General features: G+C 38.5%; 1 protein-coding gene across 5 annotated transcripts in view; it reads left to right on the forward strand.

The window, feature by feature from the left end:
• The window catches only part of CUX1 (cut like homeobox 1), a 351898-nt gene that overhangs the window by 64768 nt on the left and 265662 nt on the right, over nucleotides 1-21468 (forward strand). For all 5 annotated transcript variants that reach the window (XM_032214828.1, XM_032214829.1, XM_032214830.1 and 2 more), the window contains exon 2: nucleotides 8715-8825. In XM_032214828.1, the coding sequence (XP_032070719.1) occupies nucleotides 8715-8825 (111 nt within the window). The remainder of the gene's footprint in view (nucleotides 1-8714; nucleotides 8826-21468) is intronic.

Genomic DNA, 21468 nt, shown 5'->3' on the forward strand with positions numbered 1-21468 from the left:
TAGATGGATCTGGTTGATCACCTACACTTTACTCTCCCATAGGAATCAATGGATATTCCTCTTAATGGCAATGTGACTGCTTCTAAAAGCCATCTGCTCAGAGACTAGTGATCTTCCTTGGTCAGTTGGCTGGCCACTATGAAGACAAACTGCTGGCCTAGATGGGTCAGAGGTCTGATCCAGCAAAACAATTCTTGTGTTCTTGGCAAGATGACTACCCAGTTGCCTATTCCTGTAGAAGTCAAACAAGCTTGCAGCTAATTTCCCAAAATGCTAAGCAGATGTAAGCGTATTTAGCTTCAGCAAGGTTGCTGCACTGTGCCAGGGTGATATCTTCCAAACACCATACTGTAGCAGCAATTACTTGGCAAGTAATTGCTTGCCAAGGAACAGATCTAAGGTTGTAAAACAGATCTAAGGTTGCAGTGCTATGGTTCTTTAGCAGAATACAGACTTTTGGTTTGGCAGAGATAAATATATCTGCAAAATTACTAGCCTGTAGTATATTGAAGATAACTTGCAAGGGTAGTCCATGTCTATGTCAGGAGGTTAGTTTTTCACTTCCCAATAATTTGGGAAGATGGTTCTAGCCACAAGCAGTTAGGTGAAAGTCTCCTTAGAACCCTCAGAAGACTGTGCTGCTAGGGTTCTGGCCAGCTTTGGCAGTAATGTATGAATATATCAAGAACGAAATCATTCTCTGGCTGTGATTGCACAACAAGCTGAACCACGTCAATGAAAATTATACCAAATACATTTGTATAATATACTAACCTCGGTTAGTTTTGTGCCATCTTAGATTATTATTATGCAAACCTAACCCATTTGGTTAGTTTATGATTCAATGTATTATCCAAACCCAGAAAAGCTTCCAAGGTCAGCATGCTGCGGAAAAGCAGTAATGGATGCTTAGTCGGAGGCTACCTGTATATGGAGAAATAAGATGGGAGGTTGAAATGAGATGCAATGGTGAATTGTAGAAGGTGAATTCAGTGAAATTCTTCATAGGATCACTTATTTCTGCAACTTCGATCAACGTAAAGGTAAAGGTTCCCTGTGCACATATGTGCTAGTCGTTCCCGACTCTAGGGGATGATGCTCATCTCTGTTTCAAAGCCGAAGAGCCAGTGCTATCCAAAGATGTCTACATGGTCATCTGGCTGGAATGACTAAATGCCAAAGGTACGCGGAAAGCTGTTGCCTTCCCACCAAAGGTGGTTGCTATTTTTCTACTTGCATTTTTACATGCTTTTGAACTGCTAGGTTGGCAGAAGCTGGGACAAGTAATGGGAGCTCACTCAGTTACATGGCGCTAGGGATTCGAACCACCGAACTGCCGACCATTCTGATTGACAAGTTCAGCGTCTTCGCTACTGAGCCACCGCGTCCCACTGGATCAACATACTATTTCATTCAAGACACACAAACATATTGCAATCCCAAAAGCAAAACACCAGAAGCCCGGAGGATAGGTATTATCCTGGTGCTGAATAGGTACTGAATTTGATGCCAGGTAAACGTCGTGAAAAAGGATATTAAGTGGAAACATAACAGAAATCCTCTGACTTCCATGACTGTCTTCTTGATTTCTGAAGTGTGTATGCAGGGGGGATGGAGGAAGGACCAGGCTTCTGAGGAAGATTACAGTGTAGAAGAGGGTGGTACTTTTGGATATTTGAATCCAAGCCACTACTAGAGTAATCGAAGAACAGATGTCTTGTGTCTCCTGAGAGCCCTGATGTATGCAATCCATTGGGAAATACTTTTGCATCAGCTTAACCGTATAGCGAATCCTCTAGTCCTGCAGAAATTGTGCTTAAATAGCATTTTCTCTGTTGAACATGTCTATAGTTACTATATATTTCATCTCAATAATTATTTATTTTGTCCCAATATTTTTACACTGGTCCCGTTATAGTTGAACCCAAGAGAACGTAATGTGCCATAATAAAAACTATACATTCAAATAATATAAAACCATGCATTAATGTCTGGGATGGGGAAGGAAGTAAGGGGGGGGGGGGGAAATAGAAACTATTCATCTGGTTCCATACAGGGAAGGCCTGGGGTATAAACAAAGACGTTTTCAACAGGTGCCTAAAAGATCTAATGGAGGTGCCTCATAAATTTCAGGGAGGAGAGCATTCCAAAATGCAGGAGTCATTAGAGAGAAGATCTTCCCATGAGTAATCGCAGGATGACACTCTGTGGTTCTTGGCATCCATGGCAGGGCCACCTCTAATAATCTTAGCAGGGATGTAACAGCAAAAGTTGTCTTTAAGTATACCATTCCCAGAGTTGTTTAGAGCAGCGGGTGCCCAACCTTTTGGACCCCAGGGATTGGTTCTGTGGAGAGATTTTTTTCCGCTGACTGGAGGGGGCATAGTTTTGCATGGTACCTGCATCCTGTGGGTGGGGCTTCGCTTGTTTGCATGGCCCGGTATCTAAGCATGCTGTGGCCCAGTGCCAATCCACAAACCGTGGGCTTTGGACCTCTCATTTAGAGTTTTATATATAAAAAGTTGAACTAAACCTGAGCTAGTAGCTTCCTACCCTGTTTTCCCCAAAATAAGACCTCCCCGGATAATAAGCCCAATCGGGCTTTTGAGCGCATGCGCTAAAATAAGCCTTCCCCAAAAATAAGCCCTCCCCAAAAATATTGCAACACAGCAACAGCAGGAGAGGGGAAAGAGAGAGAGAGAGAGAGAGAGAGAGAGAAAGAAAGAAAGAAAGAAGAAGAAAGAAAGAAAGAAAGAAAGAAAGAAAGAAAGAAAGAAACTGGAGCCCCAATTGAACTATGAGATGAAAAGAAGAATTGCCCATGGATTAGTTTCTACTAGGTTCATTCATTATTAGTTTAACCCAGAACTCTTGAGATCAATGAAAGTCTAATGGTTACTCCACCAATAATTAACCAGATTTGGTTCCATTGTAGTGGAGATGCATAGGCTTCTAAGTATCAGTTTTAGTGCTTTTAAGTTGGTTTCCTTCGTGAAAAAATCCTCCCATATTTTAAAGTGTGATTGGTGGGAGCTGTATATTTTGGTCTTGTGCTTCCTAACAGATTGCTTGATAATGTGTTGTTGAAGGCCTTATGCCTAGGTATTAACCATATTGGTTTCTGATAAGTATGTACAGACACAGACACACATGCACATTTTCTTTTTGGCTGCTTGACTCTGGGATGAATTTCAAGATTTGTTTTCCCAACTGTTAAGCATTTTGTTCTTTTTCTTTTAGTTTTCTATTTCAACTATATTAACTCTATTAGAATCAGCCAACCTTTTTTTTTTTGGTATATTCAGAAGAATAGAATTTTCTGAACATTTTATGGTAATCTAGGATATCATGAGGCTATCCGATTGCCTCTTTCTGTCGTTTCCATTAATAGGGCTTATTCACAAAGTACTGTATGTAGATGTAGGATTATAAGCTATCAATGTAGAATGAATTTAGATGAAGGATTTCAGAAAAAATTGCTGAGCAATTCTGTTCCTATCGTCTTGAAGCAGAAAACTTTATTTTATACAACCTGAAGGGTTTTGTTAGATTCCCTCCAGTCTTTTGTGCTAATTAACCAAAGGTTAAATGGTAAAAAGATAAGTGAGGGAACAGGCTAAATGGTAGCAGAAGGGAGGTTTTGAATCAATTTACCCAGGGGTGGGCTTCAAAATTTTTAGCAAGGGGTTCTCTGCCCACTTGCTGGTGGGCGTGGCCATGATGGGCATGGCCTAGTCAGACTCCTGCACTCCCCTAGCTCCAGAGGCTTTCCTCAAGTCCTCCGGGAGGCAAAAAGGCCCTCTGGAGGCAGGAAACGGCCGTTTCTGGCCTTTCTGAACTTCTGGTAGGCCCATTTTTCACCCTCCCCAAGCCTCTACACGTGCCCTGCACTCCCCTGCATCCAAAACAGGCCGCAATATTGGGTGGGGTTGGGTGGGGCCAGCCAGGAGTGGGATTTAGGGGTTCTTCAAACTGCACAGAATCTTAGATAGAGGTTGCCCCGAACCCGCAGCAGCCCACTCCTGAATTTACGACAATTAAGGATAAGTTTGCAAATATATGTTGTATATAAATTGGCTTTTACCTGACGTCCATCAAATTACAGATCAAATTAATTGCATGCAGCTATAAATAGCATATTTTTTTCTATATCCTATGAGTATCCTCTTGGGTTTGAATGATTTCAGATCCACCCAGTATCTTTTCAGTTGTAACATCCATCTTTAATTGAACCAGAAGACATAGCCTCTGTCCATTTACTTCTCCCTAGATTTCTAAGAAGCTGCAGAAGAACAGAAACATTGCATTAATTTACTTGTTTCAAAGCAATCTACAGCTCTGTGTGTACCAGTGGTGGGTTCCAGATCCCGTTGCAACTGGTACGGTTGCAACGGGGCCCGGTGTCCTCCACATGAACATGCGGCGCACAGTGCGCGCATGCATCGTACCCTCCAGTGATGCCTCTGCGATGCCCCTGCGATGCCCCATCTGCTTGGTGGAGCATCGCGCAGGCGCTGTATTTGCCATGTGCATGTGTGGAAGAGCCAAAGGCTTTAAAGGACAGGTAAGGAGCTCGGGCAGGCGGGTGGGCCCCCCGGAGCATTGTACCGGAACAGTACTTGGTGCTCCGGCAGGCTCCGGTACACCTGTACCAGAGCGTACCTCCTGCAACCCACCACTGGTGTGTACCAATAATAATAATCTCCAAGGATCTACTTGTTTCAGTTAATTTTCTGCAAGGCTACTTATTTTACTGCCCTATTTCATGCAACTCTTCAAAACTTACAAATGCCATTCAAGTATTTCTTGTTCTGAATAGCGAAATGGATTTACTTACTGACCATTGCAAAAATGTAATGTTGGTGTTATTTCTACAAGTGTTAGGAATGTACCCATCCAAACCAGGAAGAATTGATCTCAATTTTAATCAAGAGATTCATTGTTGGTGTTCTCTCCACGAAATAAATTCCTACCATGTGCCTTTTCACTTCTATTAACCATTGTTAAAATGTACTTGATTCTTTGTTTATTATGGATTTGTAATAAGAATTCAGTTTAGGAACTTGGGTAGGCATGAAACCTTTTCAGCTTTTGATTGTAATTAATGTTGCAAATAGTGAAGTAGTGGGATGGAGGAATGTTGTGGGAAGATCATGCATGACGAAATCTAGTCTCTTCTGTGTTTGCTCTTTTTTTGTATCCTTATAAATATTGTATGATGTGTGACTCATATATGAAAACTGGAGCAAAGGAAATTCTGCCTGATTTGGGAGCTTAGCTGGTTGTCTTATTTCATCTGAAAAATCTGCCTCTTTAGTTTGATTCATTTGAAAGCTTCTTAATTTTGTTAATTTCTTTTTATAATGGAAGACTAGAAGTGACTTGTTGGAGCAAATGGCCCCAGCAGCTGGCTTGCATTCTCTCTCACTCGTGAGCTGTTTTTCTCACTTCTCATGACCGTCAGATTTATTCACATTGAAAGGAAATCGATCACAGGTAAAGAAAAATCTACGGGCAAATCCTCCCCCAAGGTACATAACACAACTTCTATTGACTTCATGGAGATGCAGTGCACATACTTCAATTTAGTACTTAAATAGAGCGAACAGCGATATGAGAAAAGCGTTGTACAGTGATGCAGAAAATAGAAGCAGAACTGGAATGCCAATACTTGTTCTGTATAAAAGGTAGCATCTTCCACTGGGTACATGTGGAAGACATGATGATGACATTCTCTCAAATATGTTTTCAGGTCTGCTTTTTCGGTGCATAAACCAAGCATATCTGGAATAAGATGGCAGATTCATTAATATAACCACAGAAAGATATGTCTCTTGAGAGGTTTTGATCTTGCATTTTTTTAAAAAAAATTCTAGACTGGTGAGTGAGAACGCATAATTTAGATGTAAAATAGACTTCTCTAGCTTGGTGCTCAAATCTCAACACAACATAACAATAGCAATAGCAGTAGACTTATATACCGCTTCATAGGGCTTTCAGCCTCTCTAAGCGGTTTACAGAGAGTCAGCATATTGCCCCCAACAATCTGGGTCCTCATTTTACCCACCTCGGAAGGATGGAAGGCTGAGTCAACCCTGAGCCGGTTGAGATTTGAACCGCTGACCTGCTGATCTAGCAGTAGCCTGCAGTGCTGCATTTAACCACTGCGCCACCTCGGCTCTTATGCTCAAACCATAAATTTAATTATGATAAGTATTAAAAGTAATTTCATTAACTAGATATAGTTTCGTGACTATTCAACACAATGAAATATGAATGGAAAATCATGTCTAATTTTTGATTTGGCATATATGGATGTTGACATACAGAACAGTGGTTAGAGTGCAGAACTGCAGGCTACTTCAGCTGACTACTAGCTGCAGTTCAGCAGTTCAGATCTCACCGGTTCAAGGTTGACTCAGCCTTCCATCCTTCCGAGATGGGTAAGATGAGGACCCAGACTGTTGGGGGTAATATGCTGACTCTGTAAACCGTTTAGAGAGGGCTGTAAAAAGCACTATGAAGTGGTATATAAGTGCCATTGCTATATAGAGGGTAAAATAATGCTTAGTCAGGAGGGATGCTGCATATCAGAATATTTAGTATTGGGAAGATGTTGCTGTCTCGTTATAAGAACACATCTAGAGTTACAAAGCCTTCAAACGTTTTAAAGCCAAAGACAATGGCAGTCTTTTGGTGGCCAAGGAACATACTTAATATTTTTGGGGAATTGCAAAGAGTGCTTGAAATATGCAATATAACAATACGCAATATATTGAATATGCAAAGGAAAAATTGCAGCATCATGCATGTGGGGAAAATCATGATTTTTGATTGTGGCAGTTAGAAGCGTGCCACAATTGGTTCTCCTTCCAATTAACAGGGATGCCGAATGTGGCCGAATGAAAAGCATTACGTGAAAACTTCACTTGACCAAAATCATGGTTGGCAATGGAGGTCAATAGCTATGGGCCATCTGGAGATAGCAATAAAGGAACGTTGTTATCTCCATCTGGAGATAACAGTGACATATGGAAAATTGTAACGTAATGGAAGAGATGTAACTGGTTATGTATGAAAGTTAGTGGATGAAGTGAAAGAAAAATAGATGGGTCTCTTTGAAACTTACATATAAAACTGGATGAAGGGAAAAGATGTATTAGATATGAATGAAGATGACCTCACCTGAATGGAATGGAGTCGTGGATGATGTATGCAGAAAATTAAAATACAGACAATAATTGTGAATGAAAGGGCTAAAAATTGAGGAATGATATGGTGTCATCAAGGTAATTGTGGTGTGTATGAAAGTAGGAACCTACATTTGGTATAGTTATATATCTTGTGCTCTAGGGAAAGTACAGGTAATCCTTTACTTATGAGTTAAGTTAGTAACACGTTTGTTAAGTGAATCTGACTTTTCCATTGACTTTGCTTGCCAAAAGGTCACAAAAGGGGATCACACTTTGATCACATTTTTCCACTTTGAGCGGTCATTAAATGGACTGTGATAAGTCGAGGACTACCTGTATAGCACAACAATGGCAAGTTTAAAGAAATACAACTTGCTGATAAGAAATATAGGGAGTACAATGTAGTCTGTGATGAGGAATGGATGTTCCTTGAACTAGAGGAAAAAGCTATCTAAGAACATGCTTCTTACTTTGGTTTATGGAAGTTAGAGTTGGCTATGTCAGGAGCAAAATAAAATCAGCCAAATGTAGCGAAAGCATGATGGTTATTGTAGGAGCTCCACTTTAAGTTGCTTACCCCAGAGCCTAAAGTGCGACAGTCAGGAAAAGGTAGATGAGATGTGAAATGGAATGTGCCATTCTCTGGCTCAGAGGTGCATAGTCCATGGCTTCCTTTTGATGCTGCTTGCTTCTCCCCCCCCCCCCCCAATTCAGCTCTGACAGACTGATTGCCATGCAGTGGGCTGTCTGTAACTTCCTTCCTGATCTACATCTTTTTTCCTAGCGGGGCTGCCAGACAGTACCAATATATATTATCTATCATCCATTCAATAAAAAATAAAATTAATGTAGTCAGAGATGTTAAAAGTTCTATCCTGTTTCCCTGAAATAAGACCTCCCCGGATATTAAGCCCAATCAGGCTTTTGCACTAAAATAAGCCCTTCCCTGAAATAAGTCCTCCCTGAAAATATTGCAACACAGCAGCAGCCACGAGGTGACCACGTTCGCCGCCTCTGCACCTCAAAAATAATAAGACCTCCATGAAAATAAGGCCAAGGGGTCAAAAGAAAATAAGACCCTGTCTTATTTTTGGGGAAACGTAAATATAGATTGTGTAGGAAAAAGGGCTTTACAATAAGAGTGAATTGGGAAGTAAACATGGATTGAATCTTATATCAAATTCTTGAAAACCCTGGAAAATCAAGGAAGATGATACCTTTGTGTTTAACAAGCATTTGTGATAGTTAAAAGACAAACTGCTAATATAGTCGTTCCAGTACACTGCAGGGAAATGCTTGGAGCAGATGTAATTTCTCAATTCTCAGCATCTAAATTTCCTTTCCTCAAAACAACAACAACAAAAAAACTTTACAGAGGCCGGTTGTAACTTTTGGGGAGGGATCGGTAACGAGACATTTAAAAGAAGTAAATGACTTTAATGGGGGAGATATAAAATACTTTCATTAATTGCTTTTTGCTTAGCAGTTAAACGTATGCTTTGCCTTTCTTTTTCATGATAGCGAGAACTTGATGCAACAGCAACAGTGTTGGCTAACCGACAAGATGAAAGTGAACAATCAAGAAAGAAACTTATTGAACAAAGCCGTGAGTTCAAGAAAAACACTCCAGAAGTAAGTTGCAGTATAATACAGATTTGAACTGTTTTTCTATAGCATGAAATTGACTTTTTTTCATCTGTTGACATTAGCTATAATGGCCTCTTCTTCCATGCTATTTCTTGGACTTCTTCCGACAAATAGAATCTCTTTTTCTCTCTCTGTAAAAATCTTGAAGAGTTTGGCTTTATACCTTGGATGTGTTAGGCTTTCCCAAAAAGATTGCATAGCATCATTTATTGTGCAGAATTCTTAAAAGGAACTATCATTTCATCAACTAATTAGGAGCACAATAAAACAGAATGCTCCTTAAATTTGGCAGTTTCATAATGTTAATGAGCTACTTCAGATTACTGTAACTATTAAATATATGTACATGTAAGAAGCTGGGCATGCTGAAATGAATATGTCAATAATTTTCAATGTCATAATTTTTCAATTAAGACTTGTAAAATGTAAAAGAGATTATGCTGCTGCATGAAATATCTCAACATTTTGTGGAAGAATCCCAGAAACATTATGTTTTGAAGAAGCATTTATACCCTATTTAAATATGCTGTATAATTATTTTTTCTTAAATGATAATTTAAGTGGTTTTGGCTATTGGAAAGCTGTCAGGATCTTTTTTTAATACGTTTTTCTTATTAAGTATAGATCTATTAACATGCTAAATGAGCTTCCCACCCTGCGCTTCCCAGTACGTTGGTTTCCATCCATTCCACTTATCATAGATAATATCCTATCTAGTTTTCGTTTATGATGTCAGGAAAGAATTCCAATTCTGGAAATCTGAAACCTTATTTCTGTTTCTCTGGATGGTTTCTCCATATTCAGAGTACTTATATCCATTTGACATCCAGTTCTTCTCATTTAGTGCCGTTAACAAGATAGCATTTAATGCAGTGGATGTCTGGAATAATTAGCTACTTCTCAGAATTTGTGCCCAACACAAGACATCAATCAGTGAATATTGATAAGAACCGTGACCTGCAAGAACTGTACCAGGAAAAGCACCATGCTAACTTTCTTTCACCCTCTTAATAGCAAGAAATGGGATAAGCATGTTTTATGGCTAGTGAATATATGTTCCTCTGTGTGAGTACTCCCTCCCTCCCTCCCAATCATTCACATGCACCCCAATAAGCACTGTTAAGCTGTGAGATCAATAATTTGGTAGTGTAAGATTCTCGCTTCTTTCCCCCTGTTTTCACTTAAGGGAGTCTAAAGCAATGAGGACTGGAATACTTTATAGGTAGTTCTCAACTTAAAACCACAATTGGGACCAGAATTTCTGTTGCTAAGCAAGGTGATTGTTAAGTGAGTCATTTTTACAACCTTTTTTTTTTTCTATTGTTGTTAAGTGAATCACTGCAGTTGTTAACCAAATCCGGCTTCCCCCATTGATTTTGCTTATCAGAAGACAGTTGGGAAGGTCACAAATGCAATCACATGACACTGCAGCCATCTTAAATACATGCTGGGTGCCAAGTGCCTGATTTTGGAACACTTGATTCTGGGAATGCTGTGATACTTGTAAGTGCAAAAGACTGTTCAAGAGCCACTTTTTTCAGTGACTTGATTGATATAAGCCATCTTCACATGCCAAAAGATTGCCTTTATCTGGCCAAATGTTTGATTGCAGATGTGTATTCTGGGGTTTGATACAGATTCTGGAATTGGAATGCTTCAAAATGATGGGCTTTGCTCAAGTGCAATTGCCATCAGTAAGCCCCTCCCCCCCCAAGCGTGTTAATTTTAGTTTGTATGAGACATGTTTGTTAGACCTGTTTCTAGAGGAAGCACTGAACAGTAACAACTTATTGTTTGGGGGGTAGGGTTGTGGATCTTTTGGATCAGAAGCATTTTTGAGAATGAAAGTGATTGTTGATGCTTTGCCTTTTGTTGATGGATAGATTGTTGCTAGATGGCAAATCTGGACAGCATATAAAAAGCAGAGACATCACCCTGCCAACGAAAGTTGGACCATAGGAAAGGCTGAGTGCCAGAGAATTGAGGCCTTTGAACTAGGGTGCTGGAGAAGAAAACTCCTGCGAGTCCCTTGGACTGCAAAGTGATCAAACCGGTCAGTCCTAGAGGAGAGCAACCCTGACCGCTCTTTAAAAGGCCAGATCTTCTGAAGATGAAACTCCAAACTCATTGGCCACCTAATGAGAAGGAAGGACTCATTGGAGAAGAGCCTAATGCTGGGAATGATTGAGGGCATAAGAAGGGGACGACAGCGAATGAGGTGGCTGGATGGAGTCACTGAAGCAGTCGGCGTGAGCTTAAATGGATTCCAGAGGATGGTAGAGGACAGGAAGGCCTGGAGAAAACATTGTCCATGGGGTCGCAATGGGTCGGACATGACTTCGCAACTAATAATAACAACAAGATTATTGCTGGCATATTATTATTTATTTGGTGTGCAAATAAGTATGTAGTATGTATACAGGCTAACTATCTCATATACTTGAGTTTAGCTATCTCACAACGAAAGCAGATTTAAAAACCAGTAAAAATAGCCAAAGATAAAAACAACAGAAATAATATAAGACATAAACTTTTGCTTTGAATAATAATGTTTGCTGTATCATTTTTAAAAGATCCAGCTGGGACATGGAGCCTGGCAAGAATCAGGGGTTTTTGCAGGCAAACTACGGAGCATTGTATTAGGAATCTGGCATTGGTAAGAAAAATGGAAGAAAAATAACATGTACTTGTTTAAATAATATTTTAAAAATTATAGTGGCGTTCAAATTCCGTTCTTGGCTATTTGAAGGTGGAATCTTTTAGAAATTCCAGTTATAATATCATTCTTTGATTTGCCTGTTGTGGGAGCTAACTTTTGACATAAGTCTATAGAAATGATTGAGCTATTTAGATCTCTTCTTCAGTAACACTCCCACACAAATGCAGCACATCCACACAAGCTTCTTTTTGGAGAGTTTCAGTTGAGTTTTTCATGCTTAATTATGTCATGGCTTCACAACCATTTACCCATCGTTCTTGGGATGGGCTGACGGTGTTATGATTCAGAAAGCCTAAAATAAACTAAAAAATCTACTTCCTACCCTGCCTCCCTTTAAGGCTATCTAGAATCCAGCTCATTGTAAATCTTGTGCTTTTCATTTAATCATCTTCTCCCCCACCCCCCCTCCAAATATCTTGTAAACTTCTGGGAATTCACGTTTTGGCTTCATGGGTTTTGTCATTTATTTATTGGTTTATTTAATTGATAGACATAGCTAGCCATCTGACTAGGCCATCTGACTAATGTGACCTTGGAGTGCTAGGAAAGATTACATAATTTGAATTTATATGTACATGAATTTAAACACCATACACCAATGTAAATGTTCCCATCTATGTGGGTGATGAGGTGGATTCATTTAGGAACCAAAAATTAAGATAAAGAAATGGGAATAGTTTAAAACAACTACAATTTGCTTGAAAATGTAGTTCCCGCATGCCTTTGCAAAGATTAAGGCCATCACTCCAGGAGCAAGAACCGACAGGGCCATCTTGTGCTCTCTCAGGTGATTACAGGCATCAGTAAGATTTTTTATTGACATAACGAAGAAAAGTTCACCTGAACTATTTGCAGTCTGGCCTCTCATTGCACATAACTGCCAGACCTGCAGAGAACTTAATAATATTTTCTATTCATATTTAATCCATTCATTGAATGAACTGTATTTGGGGAGGACTTACTATTTTTTATATCCTCTTCCTTTAGGGAAACCACATTATAAACATACCCAAACTTTAACATTCTAAAAAAAGTGCAAAAAAGAAAAAAAGTAAATTAAGTGAAACATGGAAGAAGGTTCTATAAAAATAGAAGTAGTAACCAGAGCAAAGTATTGAGGAGTGTTTAATTGTTTTAATTATTTATATTACACAGAGGTAATGGTGAGGGTGGCTGGAGCACATTTAATCAATTTAAATTTAAAGGTTTAAGATGATAGAATGCTGTTGCCTGCTCAGACTGGCAGGCAGAAGTTTTAGGGAACAGCTTTTTGTTTTTTTACTTCTATCCTGGCAAGTCAATATATAATGATAACACATTTTAAATGGAATAATATAACAATATTATTCTGCCTCGTCCTCAAGAAGAAGAACAATCACCAGATCACCAGGAAAGAAAAAAAAGAGAGAAGTGGTTTTTATTTTATCCCGGTTCTGTTAGAAAGTGAGCTACATATGGGTGAGCCTAGTGAACATGGCCACTGATGACATATTTTTGTTTTCAGTGCCTGCAAATATGCCAAATGTTTAATAAAATTAGTTGTACTTGGAAATATCTCCAGCCTTAGAGCAAACAAATTAAATTATTTTTAAAGAATAGTTGTAGTCATTGCTATTTTTAAAAGATAGTAAATTTGTCTAAAATTCTAAATAGAAAAGTTACTAAATGCCCATGGGAAGTAAAAGATATCATTTTGAAGATTCTACTTTTGTAGCTACTTCTGCACAAAATTCTTAATAGCATTTTATACAATGCACAATGCTATAGTTAAATGTTATTTTTTTTAAAATTTAATCAAGTCATCAGGTTAGTCTTACACACCCCTGTTAGGAGCTGGGACTTATTTTTCTATGGGTAGCAGTGAAAATGTGTGTCTCTTCAGTTTCCTTGAGATTCTCCTATGCAGCAGGCATCTAGCGTTTGAGATCTTTTGAATATTTTCATTTTTTCTTTTGTATGGATTTTGCCCATAGGTTAGAAATTAAGTGTCTCTTGCCTCCCAGCTTTCTGCCTGTTGCTGATCAAGATGCCAAAGAACCATCTTAAAATCTGTTGCAAGTAAAATTGTATTTAGAAGAACCCTAGAGCAGAGCCTCTACCGTACGCAGTTTACGGCCCTAAAATGTGTTTTGCAGACTAGGGTGTTAAACTGCTTAAGAGATAAGAAAAATAGAGGAGTCCATTAGGCAGATTCTTTAGGTAGTACTCCTAGTACATTCCTGTCATATCTTCTGGCTTGTAATCCCACCAGCTGTAGGAGTTTGACGTGCCTTTGGGATGAGAAGCAGCAATACTAGCCACCTCTGGGTTTGTAATTGGGACAACTGCTACAGCAGGAGAGCTAACATTTCTTGAAGCTAAGTTCTTGCTAGAGAAATATGGTGCAGTTCTACAGTGGTGATTTATAGTACTCCTATCCTTTGACCACATAAGTATTACACATATATGAAAAGGTGATGCAGGCATTGATATCATCAAGGGTAAAAGAATGGTTTCTGTGCCTTTAAATCTTATTCTGCTTATCCTTGCCCTCCAGGTCCCCGTGTCTTCCCCCCCCCCCCCACTTATTTTGGAAAACATTTGGTACCCTATTCTGTTCAAGGACTAATGTGGTTGTAATGTCAGTTTCAGACGCCAGAGGCTACCTCCCTCAATAATTCTACCCTACCATAAATATCCTCTGGTTGCTTCAATAGATCTTGTCAAACGCTAAGTACTGAAACTTGCATCCTAGATTTGTTAAATATGTTTTTAGTTGATGTACAGTACGCAAAGCTAATCGAGTGCTTCATTAGATATTTGGAACATTTAAACCACCAATTGTAAATTTTACGTTAGAATTGCCTCAACTGGCTCCAGTTTGCTCATACCCAGGGACATGTTACTATACCCAAGTTATTCATGTTACAAACTCAAAGTGAAACAAGGACTCTAAGAGTCCTTTGGGTATGGTAACATGTCCCTGGGTATGAGCAAACTGGAGTATTATAACATGCCCCAGTATTTCCTAAACTCTTAAATAATAATCAGCAACTATGGGATACCAGATTATTCTCCAAATCAGGACATTGCTTCTCAAATCCACTTTCCTTTGGGTTCCTCATTAAGAAAGCAAATAGATCACATAATTTAAAGATCTAAGTGTTTTGTCCCCCCCCCCTTAATACAGTTTGGCAAACCCCAATTAACACAAACATGTATTCTAAAACTTGCTGCTTATATTAGCATGATGAGTCACATGTTTAAGGAAAAGGGAAGTCTGGATAGGCAGGAAATGTTCAATTCTCTGTGTCTAAATCTGACTCAAGTCAAATGGCTTGGCACTGGCAAAATACTTGTTCACCTTTGGTTTTCAATGAAATCTGACATAGAATTTAGATTACCTTTCCCTGGGGTTCTCATTTATGTCCTTGTTAGGAAATGCCACCATCCTTTAGACGTTCAAAAAAACAGCCTTGCTGTAATAGATTCTTTGGCAAATCTTTGTCCCATTGTAAATAAATCGCCAACTTTTAAGGGAAATTTTAGGAGTTGCCTTGCTGCTAGTCTTTCAGTATAACTGACAAAAGCTGGTGTTCTAAACAAGGCCTTGCTAAGACTGTACACTGGGCCCTGTTACATAATGATGATAGCCTGCATTTGAATTGTCTGCAGTTAATAGCTTTAATATAATAGTTAATTACTGAGTGTTCTGGCCTTTACAGGATTAAGCTGCCAGAAATCTAAAAAAGTGTTTGTGTGTGTAGCTTTAATTAAAATAAGGCATTTTGCTTTCCCAGCTGTGCAGTTCCTGTAGATCTGCATCTAAGCATTCTTTATTAATTTTGAAAATGTAGTTGATCCTGATAATTTAAAGTCAAGGCAGCCATTCTGAAAGCTGAAATCGGCCATAGAGATGTGATTAGGAGAAATGCATCTGTAAATAATAATAATAAGGTGCTTAGTTCTGTTTTGCTATTGAAAACATCAGAAATGAGAATTGGAGGCTTCATAAGGACCAAGAAGCTAGATTTTTTCTTGTGGTTTTACTTCTTTGGAGTACAGTACCAGAGGGTGAAGCTGAATTGAATTTTTCTCAGTATAAAGTACTTACTTTTAGTGGCTGTCTGAGAATTTTAAAATAATAAACCGTTCCCCTGAGAGTTCAAGGACATACCTCCAGGGAAAGCTGTCACTATGATCTGTGTGAGTGGCTGTTCTTATTATGTCTCTTAATCTGCCTCTTTAGGGATGGGTACCTTGACTATCTTTCCCCCACACTTCCTTAGCTTAGCTGAAATGTTCCAGAATTATTGACAACATAAAGGAGGCTTTTTTATTGAGTTTCCCCTACGCACTTGGACTGCAAGTTACAGAACAGAGAGAGGCTGTAATTGCTACTGCATACGCATACCATTTTAACCAAAACATTGAATTGTACAACATTATATAATTGGGGCTGGGATTATCTGCATATTGTTTGCTTTAAAAATGCTTCAGAAGCCTAAATAAATTATTCACTGCTATAGTGGTTAATATCATCTATATACCATGTCTAGCTGACAGGTGCAGCTGGCATAAATTTGGTTCCTTCTCTGACAATACTAGCAAGTAGTTCTATAGGTAGCAGGATGGATTTGATTTAAATCAAGTCGATTTAAATCTTGATTTAAATCATAATTTTAAAGAGCAACTGTCATCTCTGTCCCGCAGCATCTCCTCCTCTGACTGCTGTTGACTCACTGACAGTCCCAGTATTTTAGAATATACAGCCTCATGCTATATAACTAGCTCCATTTCATGCTGAATAAACTAAATTATTATGTATCTTAAATGGAAAACTATCTCTAGATAGATTTCTACTCCAAAAGCATTTTATTAAAATAAATTTGGTAAATAATCAAAAAATCCAATTTAAAATTTTTAAAAATCCAATTTTTTTTTAAAAAAAAGAAATCATCAATTTTTATCCATCCTGATAGATAGCCTTGAAAGCTTTGTTGGTTTCATTGTTGCTCTTCTTCTGGCCTTGAAATATGTTTCGTGGATAAAACTCCAAAGTACAGGGCAGTATGTTTCCTTGATGTTGATTGTCAAATCCTGCTGTAATCCAAGGTAAGTCATGGAGAATAATCAGGCAGTAAGTGCATTTTGATCACAAACAGCTTCTAAATAATCTGGAAAAGAAAAAACTGAGAGTTGATAAAAGACAAAAAGAGAGCTCTCGAACAGACCAACTTTTAATGTTTATAGAGTTCTGATGGCTCACTACTAACGCCAATTATCTCCTAAGGAATTGGAAATTTTGAACCATGGAGAAATTCTTTATGGGTTTTTTTTTCCTTCCCCAGAAAGATCATGATCTCATTCTGATAAGCTTAAAACTCTCTAAGACACTTCTAGTAAATTTATGTAAGGGCTTAAGTTTAGTTTTTGTGTGTAAGTTCTTTTTTTGTGTGCCATAGCAATAATTTATTTAAAGCACTTTGTTTTTTTTATAATGTAGGCTTTTTGCCTTGTTTCATATAGTCCCCCCAAAAAAAAATTGGGTTTAAAAATACATAAAAAATATTTAGTTGAAATATTGAACTGAATGCAGTATGAAGGCATACGTCCCAGGATAATGTTGCAAGATCCAATCTGGGTCAGTCAGTGGGACCAAGAGGTTTCACCTTTGGAGCTCAGAAGACAAAACCTCTGGTCCCGGTGACGACCCAGATTGGATCTGAATGCAGTCTAGATTGGTTTTGTTCAATGTGATAGTATTAGAAATGACTTTGGAATTAGAATTCTTATCACACTTTTTAAGAAGGCAAAGAATTATGTTTATATTCTAAATTTTATTATACTCCATCCAGAGGTCCTCTTTGAGGGAGATGGGTGGCTCACAAATGTGAAAATAAAAATAAAAATTCTTACAATTTATATATGAATTACATAGAATAGTCGATCCCTAAATTGGTACTGTCCAAATGTATTAGACTACGGTTACCAGAATTTTTAACAAATACACCGTATAAGTGTGTTTCATACCTCTGGCAATTATTAAATTAACTTTTGTCGGAAAGTGCTTATTCACAACAGATTTTGTTCATATTTCAATTTTTCGGTACACAAATTAGTACAAGAGCCCATACTCACACATTTAATTTCATGGTACCCCTAAGACTGTTGGAATGCAGAAACATTATTTTGCCCATACTCACACATTTAATTTCATGGTACCCTAAGACTGTTGGAATGCAGAAACATTATTTTGCACTCTTGCTGCTAAGAGTTTGGTGCTGGGGGGGAGGAATGAACATCAAGGTAAAGTGATTCTCTTCTGTATCTAATCTTTGGGTCAGTGACCATTTCACACTTGAAGGAGATGAACAGCCGCTAAGTACAGCATGTGATATGTAACTTCTAAGCATCTCCATCTAGAAGAAGACATTTCCTCCAGGACTGCGAACAAAGCAATGTATGCCCTGCCGCCCATTTTCCTACAGATCCCTATTTTTGGATACATGACCCATGCAGATTAGCAGGGGGTGGGTGGGTAATTTCCTTGCTTGGCATTCCAAGAGAAAAGGATGATGTATAGGTATACAGGTGGCTCTCAACTTAAGACTATTGGTTTAACAATCATTCAGAGTTATGGTGCTGAAAAAAGGGATTTACTCACCAACACACAATCAAATTTTGATGCTTGGCAACTGGCATGTATTTATGAGGGTTTGCAGCAATATTGCGATCACCATTTGTGGCCTTCCTTGGAGGCTTCTGACGAGAGTCAATGGGGGAAAGCCATATTTACTAAACAACCATGTGATTGCTTAATGGCCATGGCAAAAAAAAAAAAGGTTGAAAAATCTGTCAGAGTAGCTATATTCATGAACTGGCATAGGGCTTAATTACAAGGTCAGCCAATGGGAGCTGAAACACTTTGGAGCCTGGGCGTGGCTTAGTTCTGTACTATAGCTCTGAGTCTCTGCTAAAGCTAGTACTGGTCTGCAACTCTGAACTAAACTGGAAACCAATCTCTCCTCTCTACCACATTGGAAGAATCACTCTTGGTATTGTATATACTATGTCTCATGAGTTATATTGTCTATAAAGCAGTTAATTAATGCTGCTGAATCCAATTACCTGTATGTGCTTTCTGAATGTGATTGCTCCAACAAACTCTAACAAAATCTCATACAAACTCACTTAATTTCCCCTTCATTTAGTGGTGGAAGTTTTGGTCTTAATTGTAGTTGTACGTTGAGGACCAGCTGTATAGCTGAAAAGTAAGCCCTTCTCTTCCCTCTTGTTGCTGGGCCTTGAATTTTTCATGGGTTGGAGATTCTCCATGCCTGATGTTATAGGGAACTATGAATTAATGTATGTATTTGCAGATACAAAGACATTGATAAATTCATTTGCATGGCAGAAACATAAAATCTGAGTGTGAAACACTCAGAAATTTTACTGTGCCCTAAGATAGCAATTGATTAAGAGGAATAATGAATTGTTAGTAGTATCCAGAAGGACAATCACACTGCTGGAAAAATAAAAGAGAATATAGTGGGACATTAAAAAGTAAAGTGTTTAAAGCAAGCAGAAAACCACCATCTACACCAGAGGACTATGCCTCAAAGACTCCACCCCAAATGACCCCATTTCTGTATTATATGACACCTGCCCCCTTTAAATGATTTACAATCAATCAAAATGAATGGGAGAAGTAGAGAAACATTTTTTAATGTGGAATTCTTTTTGAATTAACACACTTTTAGTGTTGAATATATGGAAAAATAAAACTGCACTGCTATCCTTCTATGTCTCCAGAGTGACAATAATCACCTTTCCCCCTTTTAAAATGTCTGGCTCCATAATTTATGTTTGCATAGCCCTTTAATAAATTCATAATAGGTATTTTAGTTGGCAAGCATCATTCCAGGGATTAAGGGCTTTTAAAAAAATACCGTGCTTTTGTTCTTGACCATATTAGGTGTGGAAAATATATATGTATTTTTACTAATCACAAAAAACATCATTTCTGTTTTCTTTTGAAGAAATGCTTGTGCACAGACCATTTTGAACAATAAATAACTTAAATTAAGTAGTATCATGACTCAGTATTTTGTTAAACCTGAAGACATTGAACACAAGACCTATATTTTGTGGCAGTGAAGTATTTACGCAGCCCTAGTTAAAACTGAATTTATTGCTGGGCCTGAACATCTGGTCTCCCTACCCAAAACATGCAGCTGATTTTTCTTGCCTAGGCTATGTAGCCTCGGTGATGAGAAGAATCATCCAATTTCTAGTCAGGGCCTGGAGCAAATGTGTGTCTTTGTCAGAAGCAATTGTATAAATTTAAAATAGTTTGCATGAGCTTAGCAGATGCCAAAACTATTATCCTCAGATATACTGATGATAAGAAAGAAAGAAAGAAGAAGAAAAGAAAGAAAGAAAGAAAGAAAGAAAGAAAGACATCTCCAACCTAACCATATAAGCTGGGAATAGATATTGGGTAGGTAGATGCTTTACTTTTTAGAAAATGACGTTAATATCGTGGCTAACAATGATTCTTCACATGGACAGACTTTAGATGGAAGAGTATAAATGTGCATTCTACAATAGAGGTGAAGCAGGGAGGATAGTTCTGTCATTTATTTTTCTGTCTTTGGAACAACTTTAGAGTATTGAAATATGGACCATGGGGAGGAATAACCACGAGAATTGAGAAAGGTTTTTTTGTTTAAAAACAAAAGCCCTTTCCATCGTGATAGAGTTCAGAAGGTCTCTTTAAGAAGAAATGCAGAAGCTCAGTAGTAGGAACTTAGGAAACCAGTGGTGGGTTCCTACCCATTTGGACCGGTTCAGCGAACAGGTAGTGGTTGGGGGCCTGTGTCACTGGAACCGGCAGCCACCCAGGCCTGCCACGCCCCGAAACCAGTTCTCTGAATGGCGCCATAGGTGCTGCCATCTTGTTTTTCAGTTTGCGCATGCACAGAACAATTTTAATGCACACAGTGTGCATCGAGCATGTGTGCATGCACACAGCAATGTGCGCGAGCAAACCGGCAGTAGTGCCTGCTGGAACCCATCCCTGTAGGAAACCATATGGAAATTGCAGTAACTCTCCAGGACTTCTTTACCAGCAGATATAATGGAGGCTACTTCTAAGTCAATAAGATGTTTCTCACACTAAACTGTGGTCTTCCCTGATTAACTTATTATTATGAAATGAATTACTGTAGCGGAAAAGAGTCTTAAACTTGCATCTCTACATCCTCACCATCCATCCATTATACCAGACTAGCTTTATGAACAGAAATTTGGAGCAAAAAGGGGAGCTTAAATAAGTACTAAGAAAGTCCAAACCTGTATTTATTATTCTATTTTAATAAAAGTACACATCCTGAAACATACTCCTTTTGAGAATGACAAAGAAGAAGCTGTATTTGGCTAAGCTAGCCCTGGAGAACATTTGTATATGATTTGAAGAGTTTAAAGCTTACGAAAATCCTTGTCTTACATATATATCGTAGAGGAAAAATATGCATATGTTCTCCCTCCCTCCCTCTCTCTCTCACTCTCTCTTACACACACACAGACACGTCAGTCAGTGTAGAAGGAGATCTCTGGTATGTGTGTGGTCTCGGTCTCCCACCTCACCCCTGTAGCATTTAGAATATTAGTATTCCTGTGAAGAAATAATCATGCTTTTAAAAATAAAAGGGGTAAAGAAAGTAAAGCTTTATTTAGTTGATTCTGAAACCAATTAGAAGATGGATGTGCTTCCTGTTGTAAACACCCATTTAGGACTGCTTAAAATAGATGGCATATACTTAACTGAATGGAAGGATGCTTTCGCTTCCTGTGAATATGCTGAGGTAGTTTTACAACACTCCAGGAACCTTCTGTTCGGCCTGGGGATAAGAAGTAGCAAAGCCA

Source organism: Thamnophis elegans, chromosome 4, assembly GCF_009769535.1.
Source record: "Thamnophis elegans isolate rThaEle1 chromosome 4, rThaEle1.pri, whole genome shotgun sequence".
In the NCBI taxonomy this organism is placed as follows: domain Eukaryota; kingdom Metazoa; phylum Chordata; class Lepidosauria; order Squamata; family Colubridae; genus Thamnophis; species Thamnophis elegans.